The sequence below is a fragment of the Theobroma umbraticum genome, unplaced genomic scaffold (genome assembly GCF_002168275.2).
Source record: "Theobroma umbraticum cultivar Fairchild unplaced genomic scaffold, ASM216827v3 scaffold_239.1, whole genome shotgun sequence".
NCBI classification, from domain to species: Eukaryota; Viridiplantae; Streptophyta; class Magnoliopsida; order Malvales; family Malvaceae; genus Theobroma; species Theobroma umbraticum.
Window position 1 is genome coordinate 810321 of NW_018397273.1, and position 17520 is coordinate 827840.

The 17520-nt window shown below is 32.5% G+C and overlaps 2 protein-coding genes across 2 annotated transcripts; both read right to left on the reverse strand.

Annotated features, from left to right (window-relative positions):
* Positions 1–226: 226 nt before the first annotated feature.
* On the reverse strand, positions 227–1058 carry LOC110426958 (HSP20-like chaperones superfamily protein). The gene is made up of 2 exons (XM_021442304.2): positions 791–1058; positions 227–700 (listed from the first exon to the last, which is right to left on the reverse strand). The coding sequence occupies exons 1-2, from the start codon at positions 927–929 to the stop codon at positions 414–416; spliced, it is 426 nt and encodes a 141-aa protein (XP_021297979.1). The 5' UTR covers positions 930–1058; the 3' UTR covers positions 227–413.
* A 1562-nt stretch (positions 1059–2620) lies between these two features.
* Positions 2621–4470, reverse strand: PDLP7 (plasmodesmata-located protein 7). Its single transcript, XM_021442289.1, is given in 7 exon segments — positions 2621–2972; positions 3251–3364; positions 3577–3757; positions 3759–3894; positions 3896–3966; positions 3968–4156; positions 4158–4470. Coding segments are annotated over 7 exon segments (951 nt in total). The 5' UTR covers positions 4410–4470; the 3' UTR covers positions 2621–2964.
* Between the last annotated feature and the right edge of the window lie 13050 nt (positions 4471–17520).

Genomic DNA, 17520 nt, shown 5'->3' on the forward strand with positions numbered 1-17520 from the left:
ATATATAGTAAATCATGATATTTAAAATTAATTGATATAATATTGATTTAGTTCCAAAATTTAATTATTTTTGGTATTGATGAGGAATGATGAAGATGTCAGTCTTGACCTCAAATAGTTTAATAAATCTAATTGATCAATGAATTGGTATGGCTTTAATGCTTGAAATCATTATAAGAAACCATGAAGTTTTATTTTCTAGGAAGCATTAAGCTTGAATAAGTAATGGCTAACAAGTAGAAGAAATATAGAACATCAACTCATCACATAGAGAATTGCACAAAAACTGTAATCATAAAGCATATTTGTAGTTTGTTTATGTATCATACAATTAACTTATTATTACAACATTAATGACAACATCAAACACAGCTAAGCAACATTGATTGCAATTGCAGGCCATGATTGGAAGCCTAAAGTCTACTAGTGATGTTAATGTTTCGCAATTTGGATGTCTTGGGAGTGGCATCTTTTGGGACAACAATGGTGAGCACACCATTTTCGACTTGGGCCTTGATCTGCTCGACCTTCACATTCTCTGGCAATTCAATATCCCGAGAGAAATCACCTTTCCCTGTCCCTCTCTCGGCTACATGCCAGACAGTGTCTTTTGCATGGCTCTCCTCTTTAACACCCTCTCCTTTGATATGCAAAACATTTCCATCTTCTACCTGCACTTTTATGTCCTCTTTGTTGTATCCTGTTCACAGTAAAACTTTGATGGGGAAAATCACTCAACCTACACAAATATAATTTGCTTGAGATTAAAGAGAGGAAGTGTGGTTGGAACCTGGGACGTTGATCTTGAAGACGTGAGCACTTGGCGATTCAAGCCAATCCATCAGAGCGGTAGATCCAGACCATTCACGGAACACTGGAGGGCTCCAGAAAAGGCGCCTTAAAGGGTACCCGAATAGACCATCGGCCATGGCTTTTGTGTGTCTCAACTCTATGATCAGCTGGAATGCGTAGAGCAAATGGACAGCAAGGAAGGGTTGAGCTAAGAAGGGTGTCGAAGGGTGTAGAATATCCAGAATGTTCTTGAGCGTCTCCTTTATGGCATTATTGCTAGAATGATCGGGGGATACCAACGGGGTGGGTTTTGCGGCCCGCAGGAAATTAATAAAAAAATTATTTATTATTTAATAAAATTACATCGTCATTTTATTTTTTGTTTTTAGATATTATAATTGGACAAGTGAATGAAAATCGTTAATGATGAGATTTTTCATAAAAAAAAATTTATGAGAACGAATTTTATTTTTTAAAGATTTTGAAATGAGAAAATATTTTTAAAATTTTATATCAGAAAAAATTATAAAAAATTCAATTAATATTTATTATAATGAACAAATCTTAAGTCAAGAAATAAAGAGATAATTAAACGGAAAATAAATAACAAAAAAACAATGTTAACGGGCAAATGGTGTTGTTCTCCCATTCTTGTCTTCTTCCTCTTTGTCTTTTTTTTTTAAAAAAAAATTTTCTTTCTTTATGCCCTTCTTGTTAGATTTTTTTATAAAATTAAAATGTAGATTTACATTTTTTATTTTTATATGTTATCAAAATTTGAATGTAATAATTTAGTCTTGATAAAAAAAATATTATAATTCATATATGATTTAGTAAAGTAGATTAAACTCTAATGCTATATGTGGCCTTAAAAGCATAAGTCTATGTAAAAAATCTTAAATCCTATCATGGGACTATGTGAAATGATAACACTAGATCTCCTTTCCTATCCACAATAATATTAAGATTCCACTCATTGAAGGGTTACAAAAAAATAGGGACAAAGATCTTAATTTACTAAATTCTAACAATTTATTTGATTAAATATTATTTTCATTGTAAAATTATATACATTTTTTATTCTAAATTCATAATAAATCTTGAATTAATATAAATTATTATATATAAAATCTATAACCTCTCTCTCATTCTCTTTCTTTCTTTCTCCTTGTTCAAAATGGAAAAAACATGTGGACTTGAAAAGGGTAAAAATGGTCATGTCATGTGTCAAAAGGAGATTGGGCACATTGGCCACCAAAGGCCCATTTGGGTTAGCTTTTATATATATAAAAAAAAGGCAAGTATAGGTATAGAGATTTGATGAGGCCCATCAAGGACATAGGAGGAGATGGATGGAAGAAATGATTAGGTGGGTAAAATATATTGTCAAGTCTAAATAAATTTTTTTAGCACAACTCATTATTAACTAATAATAAAATTTATCTCATCTTATAAACAAGAAAATATCTTTAATTCCATTGAGTCACTTTTCTTTAAAAAAAATTTATTTCAAACGTAATATTAATCGATAATAAAGTTTTCAAATTTTACAAATGAAATTAAAATATTATCAAATGTTCATTTAATCATTTTAAAAATTTATTAATTTCTTCAAATGTATCCTAATAAGACATGAATGTAGCAACTCTTTAATCTCAAAAGACAACAATGCTTGCTAAGACATTATAAGTTATAATAAATCGATCAACTTGTATTGTTTTTTTTTTCTTTAATATGGTAAGTGTAATTATAACCTTAATTTTGCAACTAAACATGAATATCTGCAATGTTACTGAATGATTAAAAGAGGAAACTCATCATTTGCACCTTTACAAAAAGAATATAAAATGCCATTTCTTTTCTCACATTAAGACAACCCAACTTTGTTTAAGTGGAATCTTGGCCTCTTTTCTCGGTCCCTTTTAAACTTTGTATTGAGTGCATGCCCCCCCATCCCACGTCTTGCCATCTTTCCTTCGCTCTCCTTTTGGAGAGTAATAATTCAATAAGTTTATAGGAATAAAGTAGAGAAAAACCCAACAAAAAGAAGGCGCAAAGGTAGAAGAAAGTGGAATATCATGGAGGAAAAAGGGAAGCAAATGAATCGACCAAAAGCAAAATGGCCATGAGCCTTGAGATCCATGCCATCACCTTCTGATAAAGTTGGATATGTTATTTACCTGCATTCCCAAATAATTCCAATCCAAAGAATCATGTTAGTATATCTCTCTAAATCTATAATATTAAATAAATAAATCATATTCCACACGTATTCTAACATTTGATTTATTGATAAATGTATAATTTTTTACTTAAAAATCAAACTTTAAATTCTATTTTTCTCAATTTTTTTTTTGAAAAATCATACCCCACACCTTCCAAATAAAAAATTTGAGTAATGGAAAACCCAAAGTCATCAAGGCAAAAGAAGGAGCAATCAACATTTTATTATGCTTACCATTTCTGTCCAACACTTTTCTTAGGAAAGCAAGAAATATGATGAGAAGAGCGATCCCAGCCAATAATCCAATGATAATTGCGAATGTCTTCTCACCGTCGTTGCTAGATTTATCTGCAATGCCAATCAAACATAAGAAATTCGGGAATTGACCATGGGATGTCAATCATGGTTACATGAGAATTAATTGTGTGCATATTATTGTTAATTAGTAATAGATAAAGCTTTAACACTATGAATTAGGCCCATTTGTGAGGCAATTTGTAGAATGATATATGGTTTGGTTAAGCCTGTTCTCGCTTATCTGAGTTTGGGGATCTAATTACCATTGTGGGGTTTAGCATAGGAGTGAACCCCAGCACCGGCAGTGGAGAACCTAGCATAGCACTTGCCTAAGAACATGTCACCGTAAGCAGCGGCTCCGCATTCGCTTTTCAGCCGTCCGATTGCATCTGACAAACAATCCTGGCATTCTCCGACGCTGAGGTCCCCTACACATTGGCGCAAAACCCTGGACTTCCCCTGACCCACCCACCCTGAATGGTCCACCAGTGCTCATCAGTCCAGCCATCACTGCGTCTCTGCGCCCCACAATCTCCGCCTCCTTCTCGTACTCCACCGACGGCCCGCACTTTTGAGCACCACGTTTCTTCCTCAACTCCCAGGAACGTGGCGTTATCGTACTTGACGAAGCAGCCTTGGAGCTGCACCGCTGTGCGCACATGTGGTTGGGCATATGGAACCGGTTTGACTCACTGCGCGGGCAACGCAGGTGGCGCAGTCCGGCATCGACAGGTCTCCTCGACACTGGTAAAGCCCGTACACGACGTCCTGTGGACTTGAGCCCATGATGGTGTAGTTGTTGTAGGAGGAGTAAGTGGCAGAGTTAAGGAGGAGAGAGTGGAGGAAGGGAATCGAGGTTTGGATCTGGGCAGGTGAAGTGGGGTGTGTATTTCTGCTGGGTGCAGCCTCCAAACACAAATGAATCTGTATCTGAGGATAAAGCAAGCGTTCGGAGGGAGAGAGAGGAGAAAGAGATAAGGAAAATGGTGAAGGAGAGGGAGAGCAGAGAGCTTGCCATTCTGGCCATGAAGCTCAGGGGAAAGAGAAGGATAGATAGGGGTCCAAGGGGAGTGCATTGAGCCATACTTAAAGCCATGCTTAGAGACTAGACTAGGCTAGAGAGGCTTTCTTGGATTAACCAACCCACTACTCAGAACATTGCCATCTCAGCTTCGATAAACAGCAGTCTAACCTTTATTTATTTTAATTTCCAAAAGGTTAATTTCAGACAGCAGTTTTCTCTTTGTTGTCAACAGTATCTATCCTATTCCTAATTCCCTTCACTCCCAAGTCCCAACCCAAAAAACACCTAAAACAATTACTACTTTTTTTCCTATACTTTTCTTACTTTCGATAAAAAAAAATTATTCTTTTCATCCCATAAATAGGGTATTAATTTTATTTTTGAATTTTTTAAAAATTATGATCCTAATTATTATAAATATTTTATTAAATTATTATAAATACTTGTTATGTTTATATCAAATAATACTGATGTGATATGTTATGTGACATAATGATATAATCACGTAATATTTTCATTCTCGATTTCAATACCATATGTTATATAAAAAATAAATAATATTTTAATTAATCAATTTGTAATACATATTTTTATCAAAAATAAAAATAAAAACTCAAATAAATGTAATAAAAAATAAAATTTTTTAAATAATTTAAGAACTTTTTACAACATTATACCATTAAATTTTAATAAATGAATGTTTGAGGACAAATATATTCATCTTTATAAAATATTTTTCTAATCTTAATTAACCATGATTTATAAATAAATAACAATCAAATTTTTTTAAAAAATTGGTTGAAAATACATTAAATTCAGACAATAATTAAAGGGTATCCAGGGAGTTAAAGAAAGAATGGTTCCTTCTCTATTTATTTACTCTGTCTCAGTGCACTCTTGGACTGAGTGATATAATGCAATGTACCTTCCTAGTATGATATTCATAAGTCAAAGCATGCATATGATACTTCATATTTTAAATGGAAAGGGATCTCGTTTTAATAAGAGCCTCAGCTTTACAAGCAACAACACTGTACTCACCTTTTTTTCCTTTTAACTCTTTCTTTTAAAGTGAAAGAAACGTTATTGCTTTTGCTTTTACCAAACTCTAATTATTGAGAACATTTAAATAGATTTTTATCTTTTATTTTTTTTAATTAAATTTTTATATTTTAAATTTAAGTTTAATAAATTATTACAAATAATCATTATCAATTAAAATATTATTTATTATTTTTATATTCATGTGACACTAATATATAAAGTGAAAATATCATCTAATCACTTCATCATCTTATATTGTTATTTATTTTGATTATCGATAATTAATTAATTAATTAATTATTATTATAATTTATTTAATTTAAAATAAAAAGTAAAAAGTTATTTAAAAATTTTAAAATAATTCAAAGACTTGCTACTGCTTTTGCTTAACTAATTAACCTAGTTGGCCTTTTGCTTTAGACGAATTGCTTTCACCAACCCCGGATTCAAGAAGGAAAAGAATAAGCCAAATGATTGAGCCCTATCTCATGTGTAACTCGGAAGAGTGGATATCAGTGACGATGGAAATCCATAAATAAATAAGAAAATTTATTCTCTTCTTGTCAGTTTTGCTGTTTCCAACTTAGTAAAAAGCCCTCATGAGAAAAAGCTCTGGTGCCCCTTCTCTGTATTTTAGATTTTGCAACCCAAGGCTTTTTCCATAATGCATCAAGCTTTTTCGAGTGAAGACACACAAACAACTGTACGCATCAAAGTAACTCATTGCTCTACGATTTAACTTTGGTCTGGCTTTCATAGAAAAGAAGACAAACATAAAAGGAAATTCCTTAGGCAGAAAGGAACGGCTGAGAAACTTTTAATAAATGGAACGGGTTACATGAATCCAAACTCATTACCACATATATTTAATTAGGAGATGTACGATACAAATAGGTACATGTATTTGTGAAAACTAATGTTCAAATTATGTAATTAATTTTTGTATTTTATCAAAATTGTAGATTTAATTTTAAATAATCATATGTAAATATTGAGTTTTTAAATTTTTTAAAATTAATAATATCAATTTAATTATTAACAATATTAAAATATTTTTGTTGTTTATATTAATATGATATTTGACCATTGAGATTCATTTCGTAATTTCCTTCATAGTTGGATAATAATTATTAGACTTAGTTTATAAAAAGAATCAAGTTTCTTATCTTCGAATTCTTAATCATTACCAAAAACTAATATTTGTTATATATGAATTGTAAAATGTCATGTTAGCAACATAATTGTGTCACATCAAATTATATCATTATTTAAAATTTATATTTTTATTTAATTAATATCACATCAATATAATCATTATATTATTTTTATATATCATATTATATTATCGTAATTAAAGCACTTCAATAAGAATATATCACATTAATACAATTATTATATTAACAAAAAAAATTTTAACATTATTGAAATGATATTATTAATTTTAAAAAAATATAACACCAATTTGATAGAACATAAAAGTTAATTATATAATTTGATGAAAATTCATTAAGTGAGAATTTGGAGTCCTCTTTAGTGATTGTCATCATTGTGTGGTAGCCCTGATGCTTTGGGGCATATAGGACGAGACGTGTGATTGCTTTAGCATCTAACAGTGAGGTGCAAGCGATCCATTGGCTCTTAGTAAGTCGAACAAAATAATTAGTTTTGATATCGGTAATCTAATTAATGGATCAAAAGTTATCAATTAACTTAAATTTAACGTTTTGGGGGAATTCAAAAGGTGATTAAAGACACAGAAGTAAGCAATGGATGTGTGTATTCCCAGACTCAAAAAGGTAGGCGTCCCACAACAGTGATATGACTTGGGATCGGCCTACATCAACAATAGGGACCAATCCCAGGCGATGAAAGGCATGTAAATCAATTACCTGCTATTTTAACGCAAAGAGTACCAAATACATACTATTTCCATCTTCTTTTGGTGTTTGTTCTTATGCTTCATACTAGACAGTATTGCCCTCGAGATGAAGCAGAAGTGAATTGGAATACCACAGAGGAAAACAAATAACTCCTACACCAGCTTCATTGGAAAATTTAACGGTCCAAAGGTGGTCGGGGCTGCCTTTGGACAGTAATACCAGTTAGTGCAAAACGAAAAGGGGAAAAAAGAAGTGGGGCATTGTGAATTTAATGCCCCAATTTCTTGCTTCCACTCTCCAACAAGACATGGTTGTGAATGTTAAGGCAAGAGGGCAGCAGGAAGGGATGAAAAGCATGTTGAAGGAAGGAAGAGGGAAAGAGATGGAAGGGAGGAAATGTCACATTCAAAAATGTCGTTTAAGATTAATGGCAGTTTGTCTTGGTCTCGCCGTCCCATCACTGGACTTGTGGTGCTCACAGTAGTTGACCGACCGGAGGCCCTTGTCATTTTCCTTCCAAGACAGGATAAGATGTTGTAATTCCGTCTTCATCACCATCTCCCCCTCCATCTTTATCACCTCATTTGCCCAAATTTAAATTGACCTGGGAAGAAGGTACTATATTAAGCTATAATGACTTACATAAATACATTTCATATGTGTACATATTTTGATTTAAACATATTTATTTGAGGAAATGCCTTTTGCTTTCATCTATCTGTAGATATTTGTTTTTGAAAATTATGCAATTGTTATTGTTCATAGTCAAAGAAAAAACTTTGGATTTATATTGTTACAATGCAAGAGAAAAAGCAAGGAATAAAAAGGAGAAAAACCCTTTTAAGTGCAAGAAGGCTTAGATGTAGGGATGTCTAAGCTCAATATGAGGCCGATACAGAAAATGCCTAAATCCAAAATAATCAAAGCACATTCGCCGCTGACATTCAGAACCAAAGGCAATTTGTTTGGACTAGGTGCACCTTGTCCAAATCAAGACACATTCACACTGCCACTAAATTCTCATTCTAGCCTGTCCAAACATAGACAAAAATTAACCGCTACACAGCCACTTTCCCACGCGCTAATATCCGGACCTTTAAGATCATGATCTCCAGGAAGCAGCCAACAGGCGCCTCATATATGCAAATTAGAATTTTGAATAACCCTAAACCACCTCTAGATAAGCATTCAATTTAATTTAGTGAGAGTTCTAAATTAAATAATAAGAGATATCCAAAGCAGACATTCAACACAACCAAACTAATCCCCAAAGACTTGCAAAAAATCATTAACTCTACTAACACCCTCCTTAGCCAATTTATCAACTTCAGAATTTCCTCATGTTTAATACAAGTAATTCTCTATTGAGGAATTTCTTTCTGCAAGTTAGCAATTTGAATCAAAAGCTGCCTAAATCTCCATGGACCTTCATTTGGTTTAATTACCCAATTAATAGCATTATGCAAATCAATCTCAATCCAAAGTTGAGCCAAACTCGAATCCCTTACACCAATCGATCTTGAAAACTTTAAAATTATTCTACTCGTATGATCCCTCAATAAACCACCAATCCCGGACTTCCTTGCGCTGAGCCATCGGATTCCAAGATAACCCCATAGCTCTCCTTTCATAGAATCCTTCACTTGCTTAGGAATTGAGATCGAATAAGGCCATCTAAAAATATTTTCAATATCATCTACTAACTCTGACAATTTGGCTTTACTCGACAATGCAACGGGCAACTTAATTAAGTCATATTGCTAATCTTCATCCCATATTGTATTATTGAAAACAATATCATTTCGAAACAACCATAGGGATCATGTGGTTACTTAGAAAGCCAAGATCCAAAATTTCACTTTGTCACCATTAATGCATAAATAATTTCACGCCAAGGAAGAAAATCTTGGACTTTTATGAATCACCCAATTAATTCTCCACTTAATGCACCATCTCCATAAATCTTCCATACCTTATCACAAGTGAAAGATAGATGTTACACTATTTCCATTTGTTACATATTACACACATGGCTTGATTTTCCACAATAAATTGCGTTTTACTAATTCAGCTTTAACTGCGATGCATTTCCATAGTAATTGCCAAACAAAAATGTACAAAAATTTCCACCCTATATGAAGTATACCCAAGCCATAATTTCTTCCACAAATCTTTTCTTTCATAATGAATATTGCGCATTAACTTGCGGAAAGATTTAGAAGAATACTTATCATTAGCATTTGCTTTCCATACTAATGATGACCTTCACCCAATGAAAATTCTCTAAGAAAACTCCATAGCCTTGTGCATTGAGCAAATTCCCATCCGAATAGTTGCCTCCTAAGTTCAATTCTCCATTGCCACCCTTAAGCAGTCCATTCACCAAACTCCCTTATACATCCATGTTTATTAACTATTGTAAATGGGGTTCTTGTGATGAGAAGAGGAAGCATTGCAAACAAGTAAGGATGTGCCGGAGGTGATGGAGAGGAAGATTGGAGTAGGTCCTGAAGCACTAAATGTTGTGGCAGAAAAGAGAATAAGAAAAGAATAAGTGTTCTAATGAGAATAGGCCAAGGAGAAAAGCTATGATCAAGTCCAGTAGTTCTGAAAAGTCCTCTTTTGAGTTGTGAAGGTTCTATATATATAATGTTAAAATAACAGTTACAAAAAAGGTTTTAAAACATAATGAATGATATCATTAAGGAGAGTTTAATATTAGGTAACTGTTACTGAGAGTTAATGTTGAATAATGGTTAAAAACTTATTATGTGACTATTTAAATAATTATATTTAATAAGACTTGTTCTCGAGTATGAGCTAATAAAGAAAAACTGTACGTGAACAGGTACAAGAGAGAAGTTGTACATGAATAGGTACAAAAGAAAAAGTTGTACATGAACAAGTATAGAGAACAAGGAAAAGCAAAAACACTTGTACTTTAGAAAATATAAGAGAGACCTCTTAACTACTCCATATCTGAGCCACAAGCCAAACTCCTGGAACATCCCAATACGAAAGTAACCCATGAACCCTGCACTTATCCGGATTACTTTCACTGTCATCTGTGTGAAATTGTTATTTTTGTACAAAATAGTTATCTACTTGTATTAATTATTCTACATGGAGTAATGCTCACCTATTCTAGTTGTTCTGCGTAAGTAGTGCTTCACTTATAATGTGTTGTCTCATTATTCTTTATATAAGTTACGCGATAAAATATTTTTTAGAGAATAAGTATTAACCAAAATCGACTATCTCAACTACCAAAGCAAAACAATCTAGGAAGTTCCTTCTTCAAAATCATATCTGCTAGCCATGCATCATACCAAAACTCCCAAGATACACAATCATCAACTTTTTCAAAATCAACCTTAAACAACAAACCTCCCCCTTCCCTTTTATATAGAGTATTTACCACTTCATTAGCAATCAATACTGAATCAAGAAGCTATCTCCCTAAGATAAAAGCAAACTAAGAATCCCCAATCACCATACCAATCACACTTTTTAGATGATTTACTAAAACCGCAGCAATAATTTTATAAATACAACCGACTAAACTAATAATCTATTTATAGGCTTATTGGTTTGAAATTTTATTAATTTTAGTTTGAGGAGGAAAAATAAGTTTTAAGTGTGGTAGATGTGTAGTGTGGGAAGCTTTGTTTTTGGAATTATTTCCTTTATATTTCAAACCTTGAATTTTTCATAACATGGATTGTTTAAACGTAACTTTTCAGATCCAAATCTTCTACCTATTTCTTACTCCATTCTCTATCCTAATTCTCATAAATTGTCATGTGTCAAAATTTTTTATTAATTAATACATGTTTGATTTTTCGTTTCTTTTTCTTTTAGAACCTACACCATTTAAATACTCTAAGTCTACTCTGTGGTATCACGACTCACCAAGTCTCAATATGAAAAAACAATTTTTTTTCTTTTGAAAATTAGTCTTTCATTGATAAATCCACCAATCTCAACTTGCAAGAATGTAGACTTCCCAAAAACCACTAAAAGTTACACTTTTCAACCAGAAATAAACAATCACAACATAGCCAAATTGTTGTTCATTTTACAAACATGCAAGCGCACGTATCGGACAAGTAATATAGTCGCAAGAAACGTATCGTCTCCATAGGAAATTGTGTCTAAATTCTTGCTAAGTACTAAAATTGGACACCTTAATCTTATCCAAGTAAATCCAATTTGAAATTTAATTAATAATGAAATTTAAGTAATAAAGCTAAATTAGGGAGTTAATGTTCAAAATTACTAGAGAATCAATGAATTAAAGCTTATGATTATGGAATTACTTAACTCTTCATTTGAATTTAATCTCTCTTTCTACTTATATCAAATGGTTGGTTACTAGCCTAGAGCTCAAATTTGTCTATAAATCTTTATCGAGATACTTGTAAACATACCTCTCATAATTAATTTTCCATATGTCTATGTAAATTAATTAAGGAAGGTTCACTAAGTTTAGGCTCTAAATTTGGCTGGATATGGTATTTAGGTATATTTCTATCCTAAATACTAATCAAATCACCTAATCTCTAAGTAAAATTAACACATGCTATTCAAACCCTTTGTTTATTCTAAACTCCCTTCATCAAGTTGTATTTAGAGACCCAAATCAATTTAATTGTTGATCAAGCAATTAGAAATAATAAGCATAGATTTAAAATAAACAACACAACACCCATTAATAATAAATAAAAAAGACTTAAAATATCTAAACTACATGAAGAGATCAATCACAATCCTAGAAAAAGCTACTTAGTTCATCATATTCTTAGCAAACATCACCCACAAGAAAGAAATCATAAATACAGCAAAAGAAAGTGAGTCAACCACAATCTTCCTTTTTTTATCCTTCTTTCTTCTTTTGTTTATGATTTTTCTTTCCTTTGAAAGCTGCTTTCACCTCCCCTTTTTAGCCTAAAAAAGCCATTTCATGCCTAAAAAAGCCCTTTCATAAACACCTCCAAATGGCCCTATGATTTAAAAGATCGAAAGGTGCGAAACATGTTATGTGTCGACCTTACGGCATTGGGAGGCTAGTGCCGTGGTGCTGAGCTTGCTGTGTGGATTCTATTTGAATGGTAGGGGGTAGCACCACAACACCGAAGCTATTGTGTTGGTGCTTGCGCATTCTAGCTTATGTGCTATCCTTGTTGCAATTCAATCACTTCCCTTATGATTTTGACCTCTCTTTGATTAGAACTAGGTAAAGTGGTAAACATAAAAGTTGTAGGCCTTTTGCTTTGTTTTTTAGTGGTTTAAAATTTACGACAATTGAACTTTTGTAGCTTGAATTGCACTTAAAACACCACAACATGTTCAGGCCTCTTAAAACCACTTGCATTAGTAATTGCCATTTAAGCTGCATGTTTTTGCACCCCTTCAACAATAAAAGACTAAATAAGTAAGGGCTAAAATTAGGACTTTTTGACTAGAAATTAACTAAAATTGCTTATATGAAAATTCTATAGCATAGATTAAGCAATTACTAAGAAAACATATAAAATACCTATAAATTACTTAAAACCTTAAAAACTTAACTCTATTTAAGTTCCAAAAATGTGCAAGATATCTTTATATAATAGAGTTATTACACCTCCAAATTTAATATTTTGCTAGTCCTTGAGCAAAACTTAAAAATGACAAAAGAACATGAAAATCGAAAACATTGACTACAAAATGGTTGCACCAATCCAAATATCACTTTTAATTCTTATGCCATATAATTGAGCAAGGTCACATCCGGATGGATATGCAAAAGGTGAAGGCTATCAAAGAGTAGGCAACTCTTAAGAATACAATTGAACCTCACTCACTCTAAGGGGTAGCCAACTATTATAGGAGATTTGTGGAAGGACATTCAAAAAAGATAGTGGTACTTACGAAATTGCTTAACAAGGGATAGAAGTAGGACTAAAGACCTCAATGCCAAGAAGCTTTCGAAGACTTGAAGGAAGTGATGATGATGGATCCTATCCTAGTACTCCAAAATATTGAAAAACCTTTTGAAGTACAGATAGATACGTCATACTTTGCTTTCGGAAGGGTATTACTACAAGAAAGACATCTAGTCACGTTTGAAAGTTGAAAGTTGAAGGAAATTAAGAGGAGATACATTGTGTAGGAATTTAACAATAATTCATTACTTACAAGCATGGCGACACTACTTACTAGGGTCCCAATTTGTGGTTAAAACAGATAATATTGTAGTCAATCACTTCCTCACTCAACCAAAACTCACAGCCAAACAAGTAAGATGGTAAGAGTTTTTAGCCGAGTTTGATTTCTACTTCGAACATAAGTCCAAAAAGGCTAACCAAGCGGTAGATTCTCTTAATAGAAAGGTTGAATTTGTAGTTCTCAGAGTGATAACTTCAATGACAACAAGCAGAGTAACTATGGACATCCACAACCTTATTGAAAAGGACTTGAAACGAGATCCTCAAGCCATTGCCATCACGAAGTTAAATGGAAAGTAGAAAGTCTAAGTATTCTTGGGTGGAAAATGGACTCCTATTAACAAAAAGGCCACGAATATTTGTTCTGAGAGTTAGAAAGTTGAGAAAAAATTGATACAGGAATGTCATAACACTCCATGGGTTGAACATCCAGGTTGGTAATGCGTTGTGGCTTTACTGAAACAAGGTAACTATTAGCTTTATTATGGTAAGATGTGATGGATTATACCAAGACGAGTCTTAATTATCAACAAGATAAAGTGGAAAGATAAAAGCTAAGAGGAATGCTTAAACCTTTACCATTACCAATTAGACCATGGAAAATCATTTCTCTTGACTTCATAGTAAGGCTCCCTAAAGTGGGAGTTATGATAACAATTCTGGTGGTAGTGGATTCTTTTTCAAAGCACATTACATTTATCCTAATATAGAAGAAATAATTCATATGGTTTTCAAACATGTGGTAAAATATCAGGGCATTCCTAAGCACGTTATCAATGATAGAGATCTAAGGTTTACTAGTTTCTTTTGAAAAGAACTTTTCAAGTTATTGGGATCAGAACTTAACATTTCCTCTTGTTATCATACACAAACAAATGGCCAAATGGAACTTTTCAACGGACTGTTGGAGGAATATCTGTGACACTTTCAATAAGTAAATTAGAGGAATTAGCCTAATATATTAGATGTGGCTTAATTATGTTTTAATATGCAAAAAAGCTTCACCACAAACAAAACTACTTTCGAAGTTATCACTGAGCAACAACCTAGATGTCTTTACACCTCGATGGAATCATATAGCAGGAAAAGCCTCGAACCTTTAACTGTGCTAAGTAGTGGAAACATGTTAGCTTTATTCTTGTTTTGACATGACAAAATTGATTGAAATCAATGAGCTTTGAAAATAAATGAACGATATTTTTGAATATGAAGAAAATCTTTAAAAAAATGTTAAAGCTGAATTTAAAAGAAAAATATATTGAAAAGCTTTGATTGTTCAAACATGTTTTCATTATGAATGATCATGATCTTGAATTTAAAGAAATATCTCTTAATTTTCTTAAAGGTCTTTTGTTTTCAAAATTCAAAATGCTAGCCTAAGAATCGAGTTCTTAAAAGAAATGACTTGATTCTTAAATGAAAAAAAAACAAAATCTATTTCTTTGATTACAAGAAAAATTAATTCTGGAGAAGAAGAAGTCAATTCTCAAGCAAAGATCAATAGTCGATTCTAAGAAAAGTGGAAATTGATTCTTGAAAGATAAAAGCTTCAGGATTTGTGAAGAATTGACACCTTAAAGACAAAGAATCAATTCTTGAGAGATAAATGGAAAAAGAGAAAAATAAAGAAGAAAAAATCGATTTTACATGCAAAAGATGTCAATTCTTAAAGTATCAGAAGTACAACTTAAAAACTTGGTGACCAAGAAAGATAAGGACAACTGAACAAAAGTGAAATGGCAAAAATCAAGCTTGAATTCAAATTTTGGTGCCATATCACAATGAAAAGTTGAAACCTTAAGGCAAAAGAATTGATTCTTTAAGATTGCAAAAGTATCACCTTTAAACTTAATTGTAGAAAAACTGACACCTTAAAATAAAAGAATCGATTCTCCAAAGATAGAAAGCTACAAATTTTTTGAAGAACCGACAACTTAACAACAAAGAATCAATTCTACAAATGCGCAGAATTTTACAAGCTAGTTGAAACATACGAGAAATGATTCAAATCTCGCTCCAACATGCATAAAACCTCAAAGGCTATAAATATCCATTTTGAGGACCTTAAAAAAAGAAAGGAAGAGGAATTTGAAAAAATTTGAATCATCTTTGAAGAAAAAAAGAGTGAAAAAACAAGAGAAAAAGCTGCGAGTAAAAAAGTTCCCATATTTGAGTAAGCAAAGAGTCTAAATATCACATATTTATTCTTCAATTAATCTTTCTTGAGCTTAGACCTTCTTTGATCAACCATATTTTTGTGAAAGCTCTCACCTTTTTGATGCTAAACTTCTTTATCAACTTTTTTAGAGATTTTTAATTAGTGATTCATTAGAATCCATTATTGTATTGGTTATACCTCCAAGCAAATAGTAAAAAGGTTTTTCCTAATCCTTTAAAAGGTTTCATCTTGTGTAAAAGTTGTGCTTTAAACTAAAAAAGGCGACGTCTTAGTAGAAGTTATGCCTGATCCTGCAAAAAGCATATTGTAAAGGTTACGCCTGATCTTAAAAAAGGCATGTTGTAAAGGTTAAGCTTGATCCTATTGAAACGGTAAGCTGATAATGGATTCAAACTACTTGTGTTATCAAGGAAGAGGACGTAGGTATTGAAAGGTTGACCTTCTATAAAAGTCCTACTGGGTACTTTTTATTTTTTTGTTCTTTGCTTATTTGACTTATACTTTGTTTTAGTGTTTAATTATTTCATATTTTAACTGATTTTTGAGAAAGGTGGAATTTTTATTTAATAACCAATTCACCCCGTTCTTGGTAGTTTTACTTTAAACTTATCTTTCTAACAAGACATAACATTAAGATCACTTGAGCCTATTTAGAAAAAGCCTCCAACCACATGAAGAAATGGGCAAACAAAGGTTGAAAAGAGTAACACTTTAAGGTGGGGACCTTGTGCTGTGAAATTGGTACCCGAATAACTCAGATTCTTAGGAAACAAAGATCAATGACTAATGCAAAAGTATGAAGGCTAGGTATCGATTAGGTTAAGGTGGGGAAGACCACTTACAAGATTGATTCACCTAAGTGGCTGAAGGTGCATATAGTGTTTCACATCAGCAACCTAAAGCCATTCCATACTGATTTAGTAGATGGAAGTATGACTCAAGTCACAATAGCCACCATTAACACTGAGCCACCATCACAATGCTAAGTAAAGGAGATTCTTGTAGAAAGAACAACCATAATTAATTGACGACCAACAATAGGAGTACTTGGTGAAATAGGAAAGTTTGTGGGATAATGAAATCATCTGGAGAAGGAAGCCAACCTTTGTGCCTTCAAGCAGAAGATTAAAGTGTTCCAAATCAACTAGTCAACTAGGATGTCGATAGATTGAGTGGGGGAGGATGTCATGAGCTCACCTTGTATAAGGCCATGACAAGGTAGAACTGTCTAGAAGACTAATTCCTTTGCACCCTCAAGAGAGATGTCTCTCATTTAAACATTGTATTCGTATTTAGTGACGTATTAGAAATGTTCGTTAAGTCTTTAAGGGGAAGACCCTCTAGGGAATGAATGTCTCTATCTCACGCCTTATAACTATTCTTGGTGATATACTTGTAAAAGCTCATTAGCTCTTTATAAAGGGTGAGTAATCAACGAATTATTGAGTTGCCTCACTGGTAAAGGTATGTTTGTAGCTAACCATTTAGAGATGCCCTTATGGTCCGACGATGGCGCATCTCAGTCCTTGATAATTCTATTATATAGAGTTATTTTGACACATTTTGAGAGCTTAAGTAGCTAGATCTTTGATATTTTAGGTTCAAGTTTTAGCATTTTGGGTGTTTTTCTAGTTTAAGTTTGATTACATATTAAGTAGTTAATTTAAATTATTTTAGTTTAATTTTATGTTATTTTGTTTTAAATTACTTTAAGAGTAGTTATTACTTAATTCTCTTATTACTTTTGTAGGAAATTTGATGAAAATATGCTAATTGGATGAAAATTCATGTAAGTATGGCGATGGCTTCATTTGTATATGTTTTGGTATTTTGACCATATCTCTCTATATAGAACTCCAAATGAGGTGATT

Coding starts and splice junctions, on each gene's coding strand:
- LOC110426958 (XM_021442304.2), bottom strand. CDS start 929: ATGGCCGATGGTCTATTCGGGTACCCTTTAAGGCGCCTTTTCTGGAGC. Junction 701..790: donor CTTCAAGATCAACGTCCCAG/GTTCCAACCACA, acceptor TACTGTGAACAG/GATACAACAAAGAGGACATA.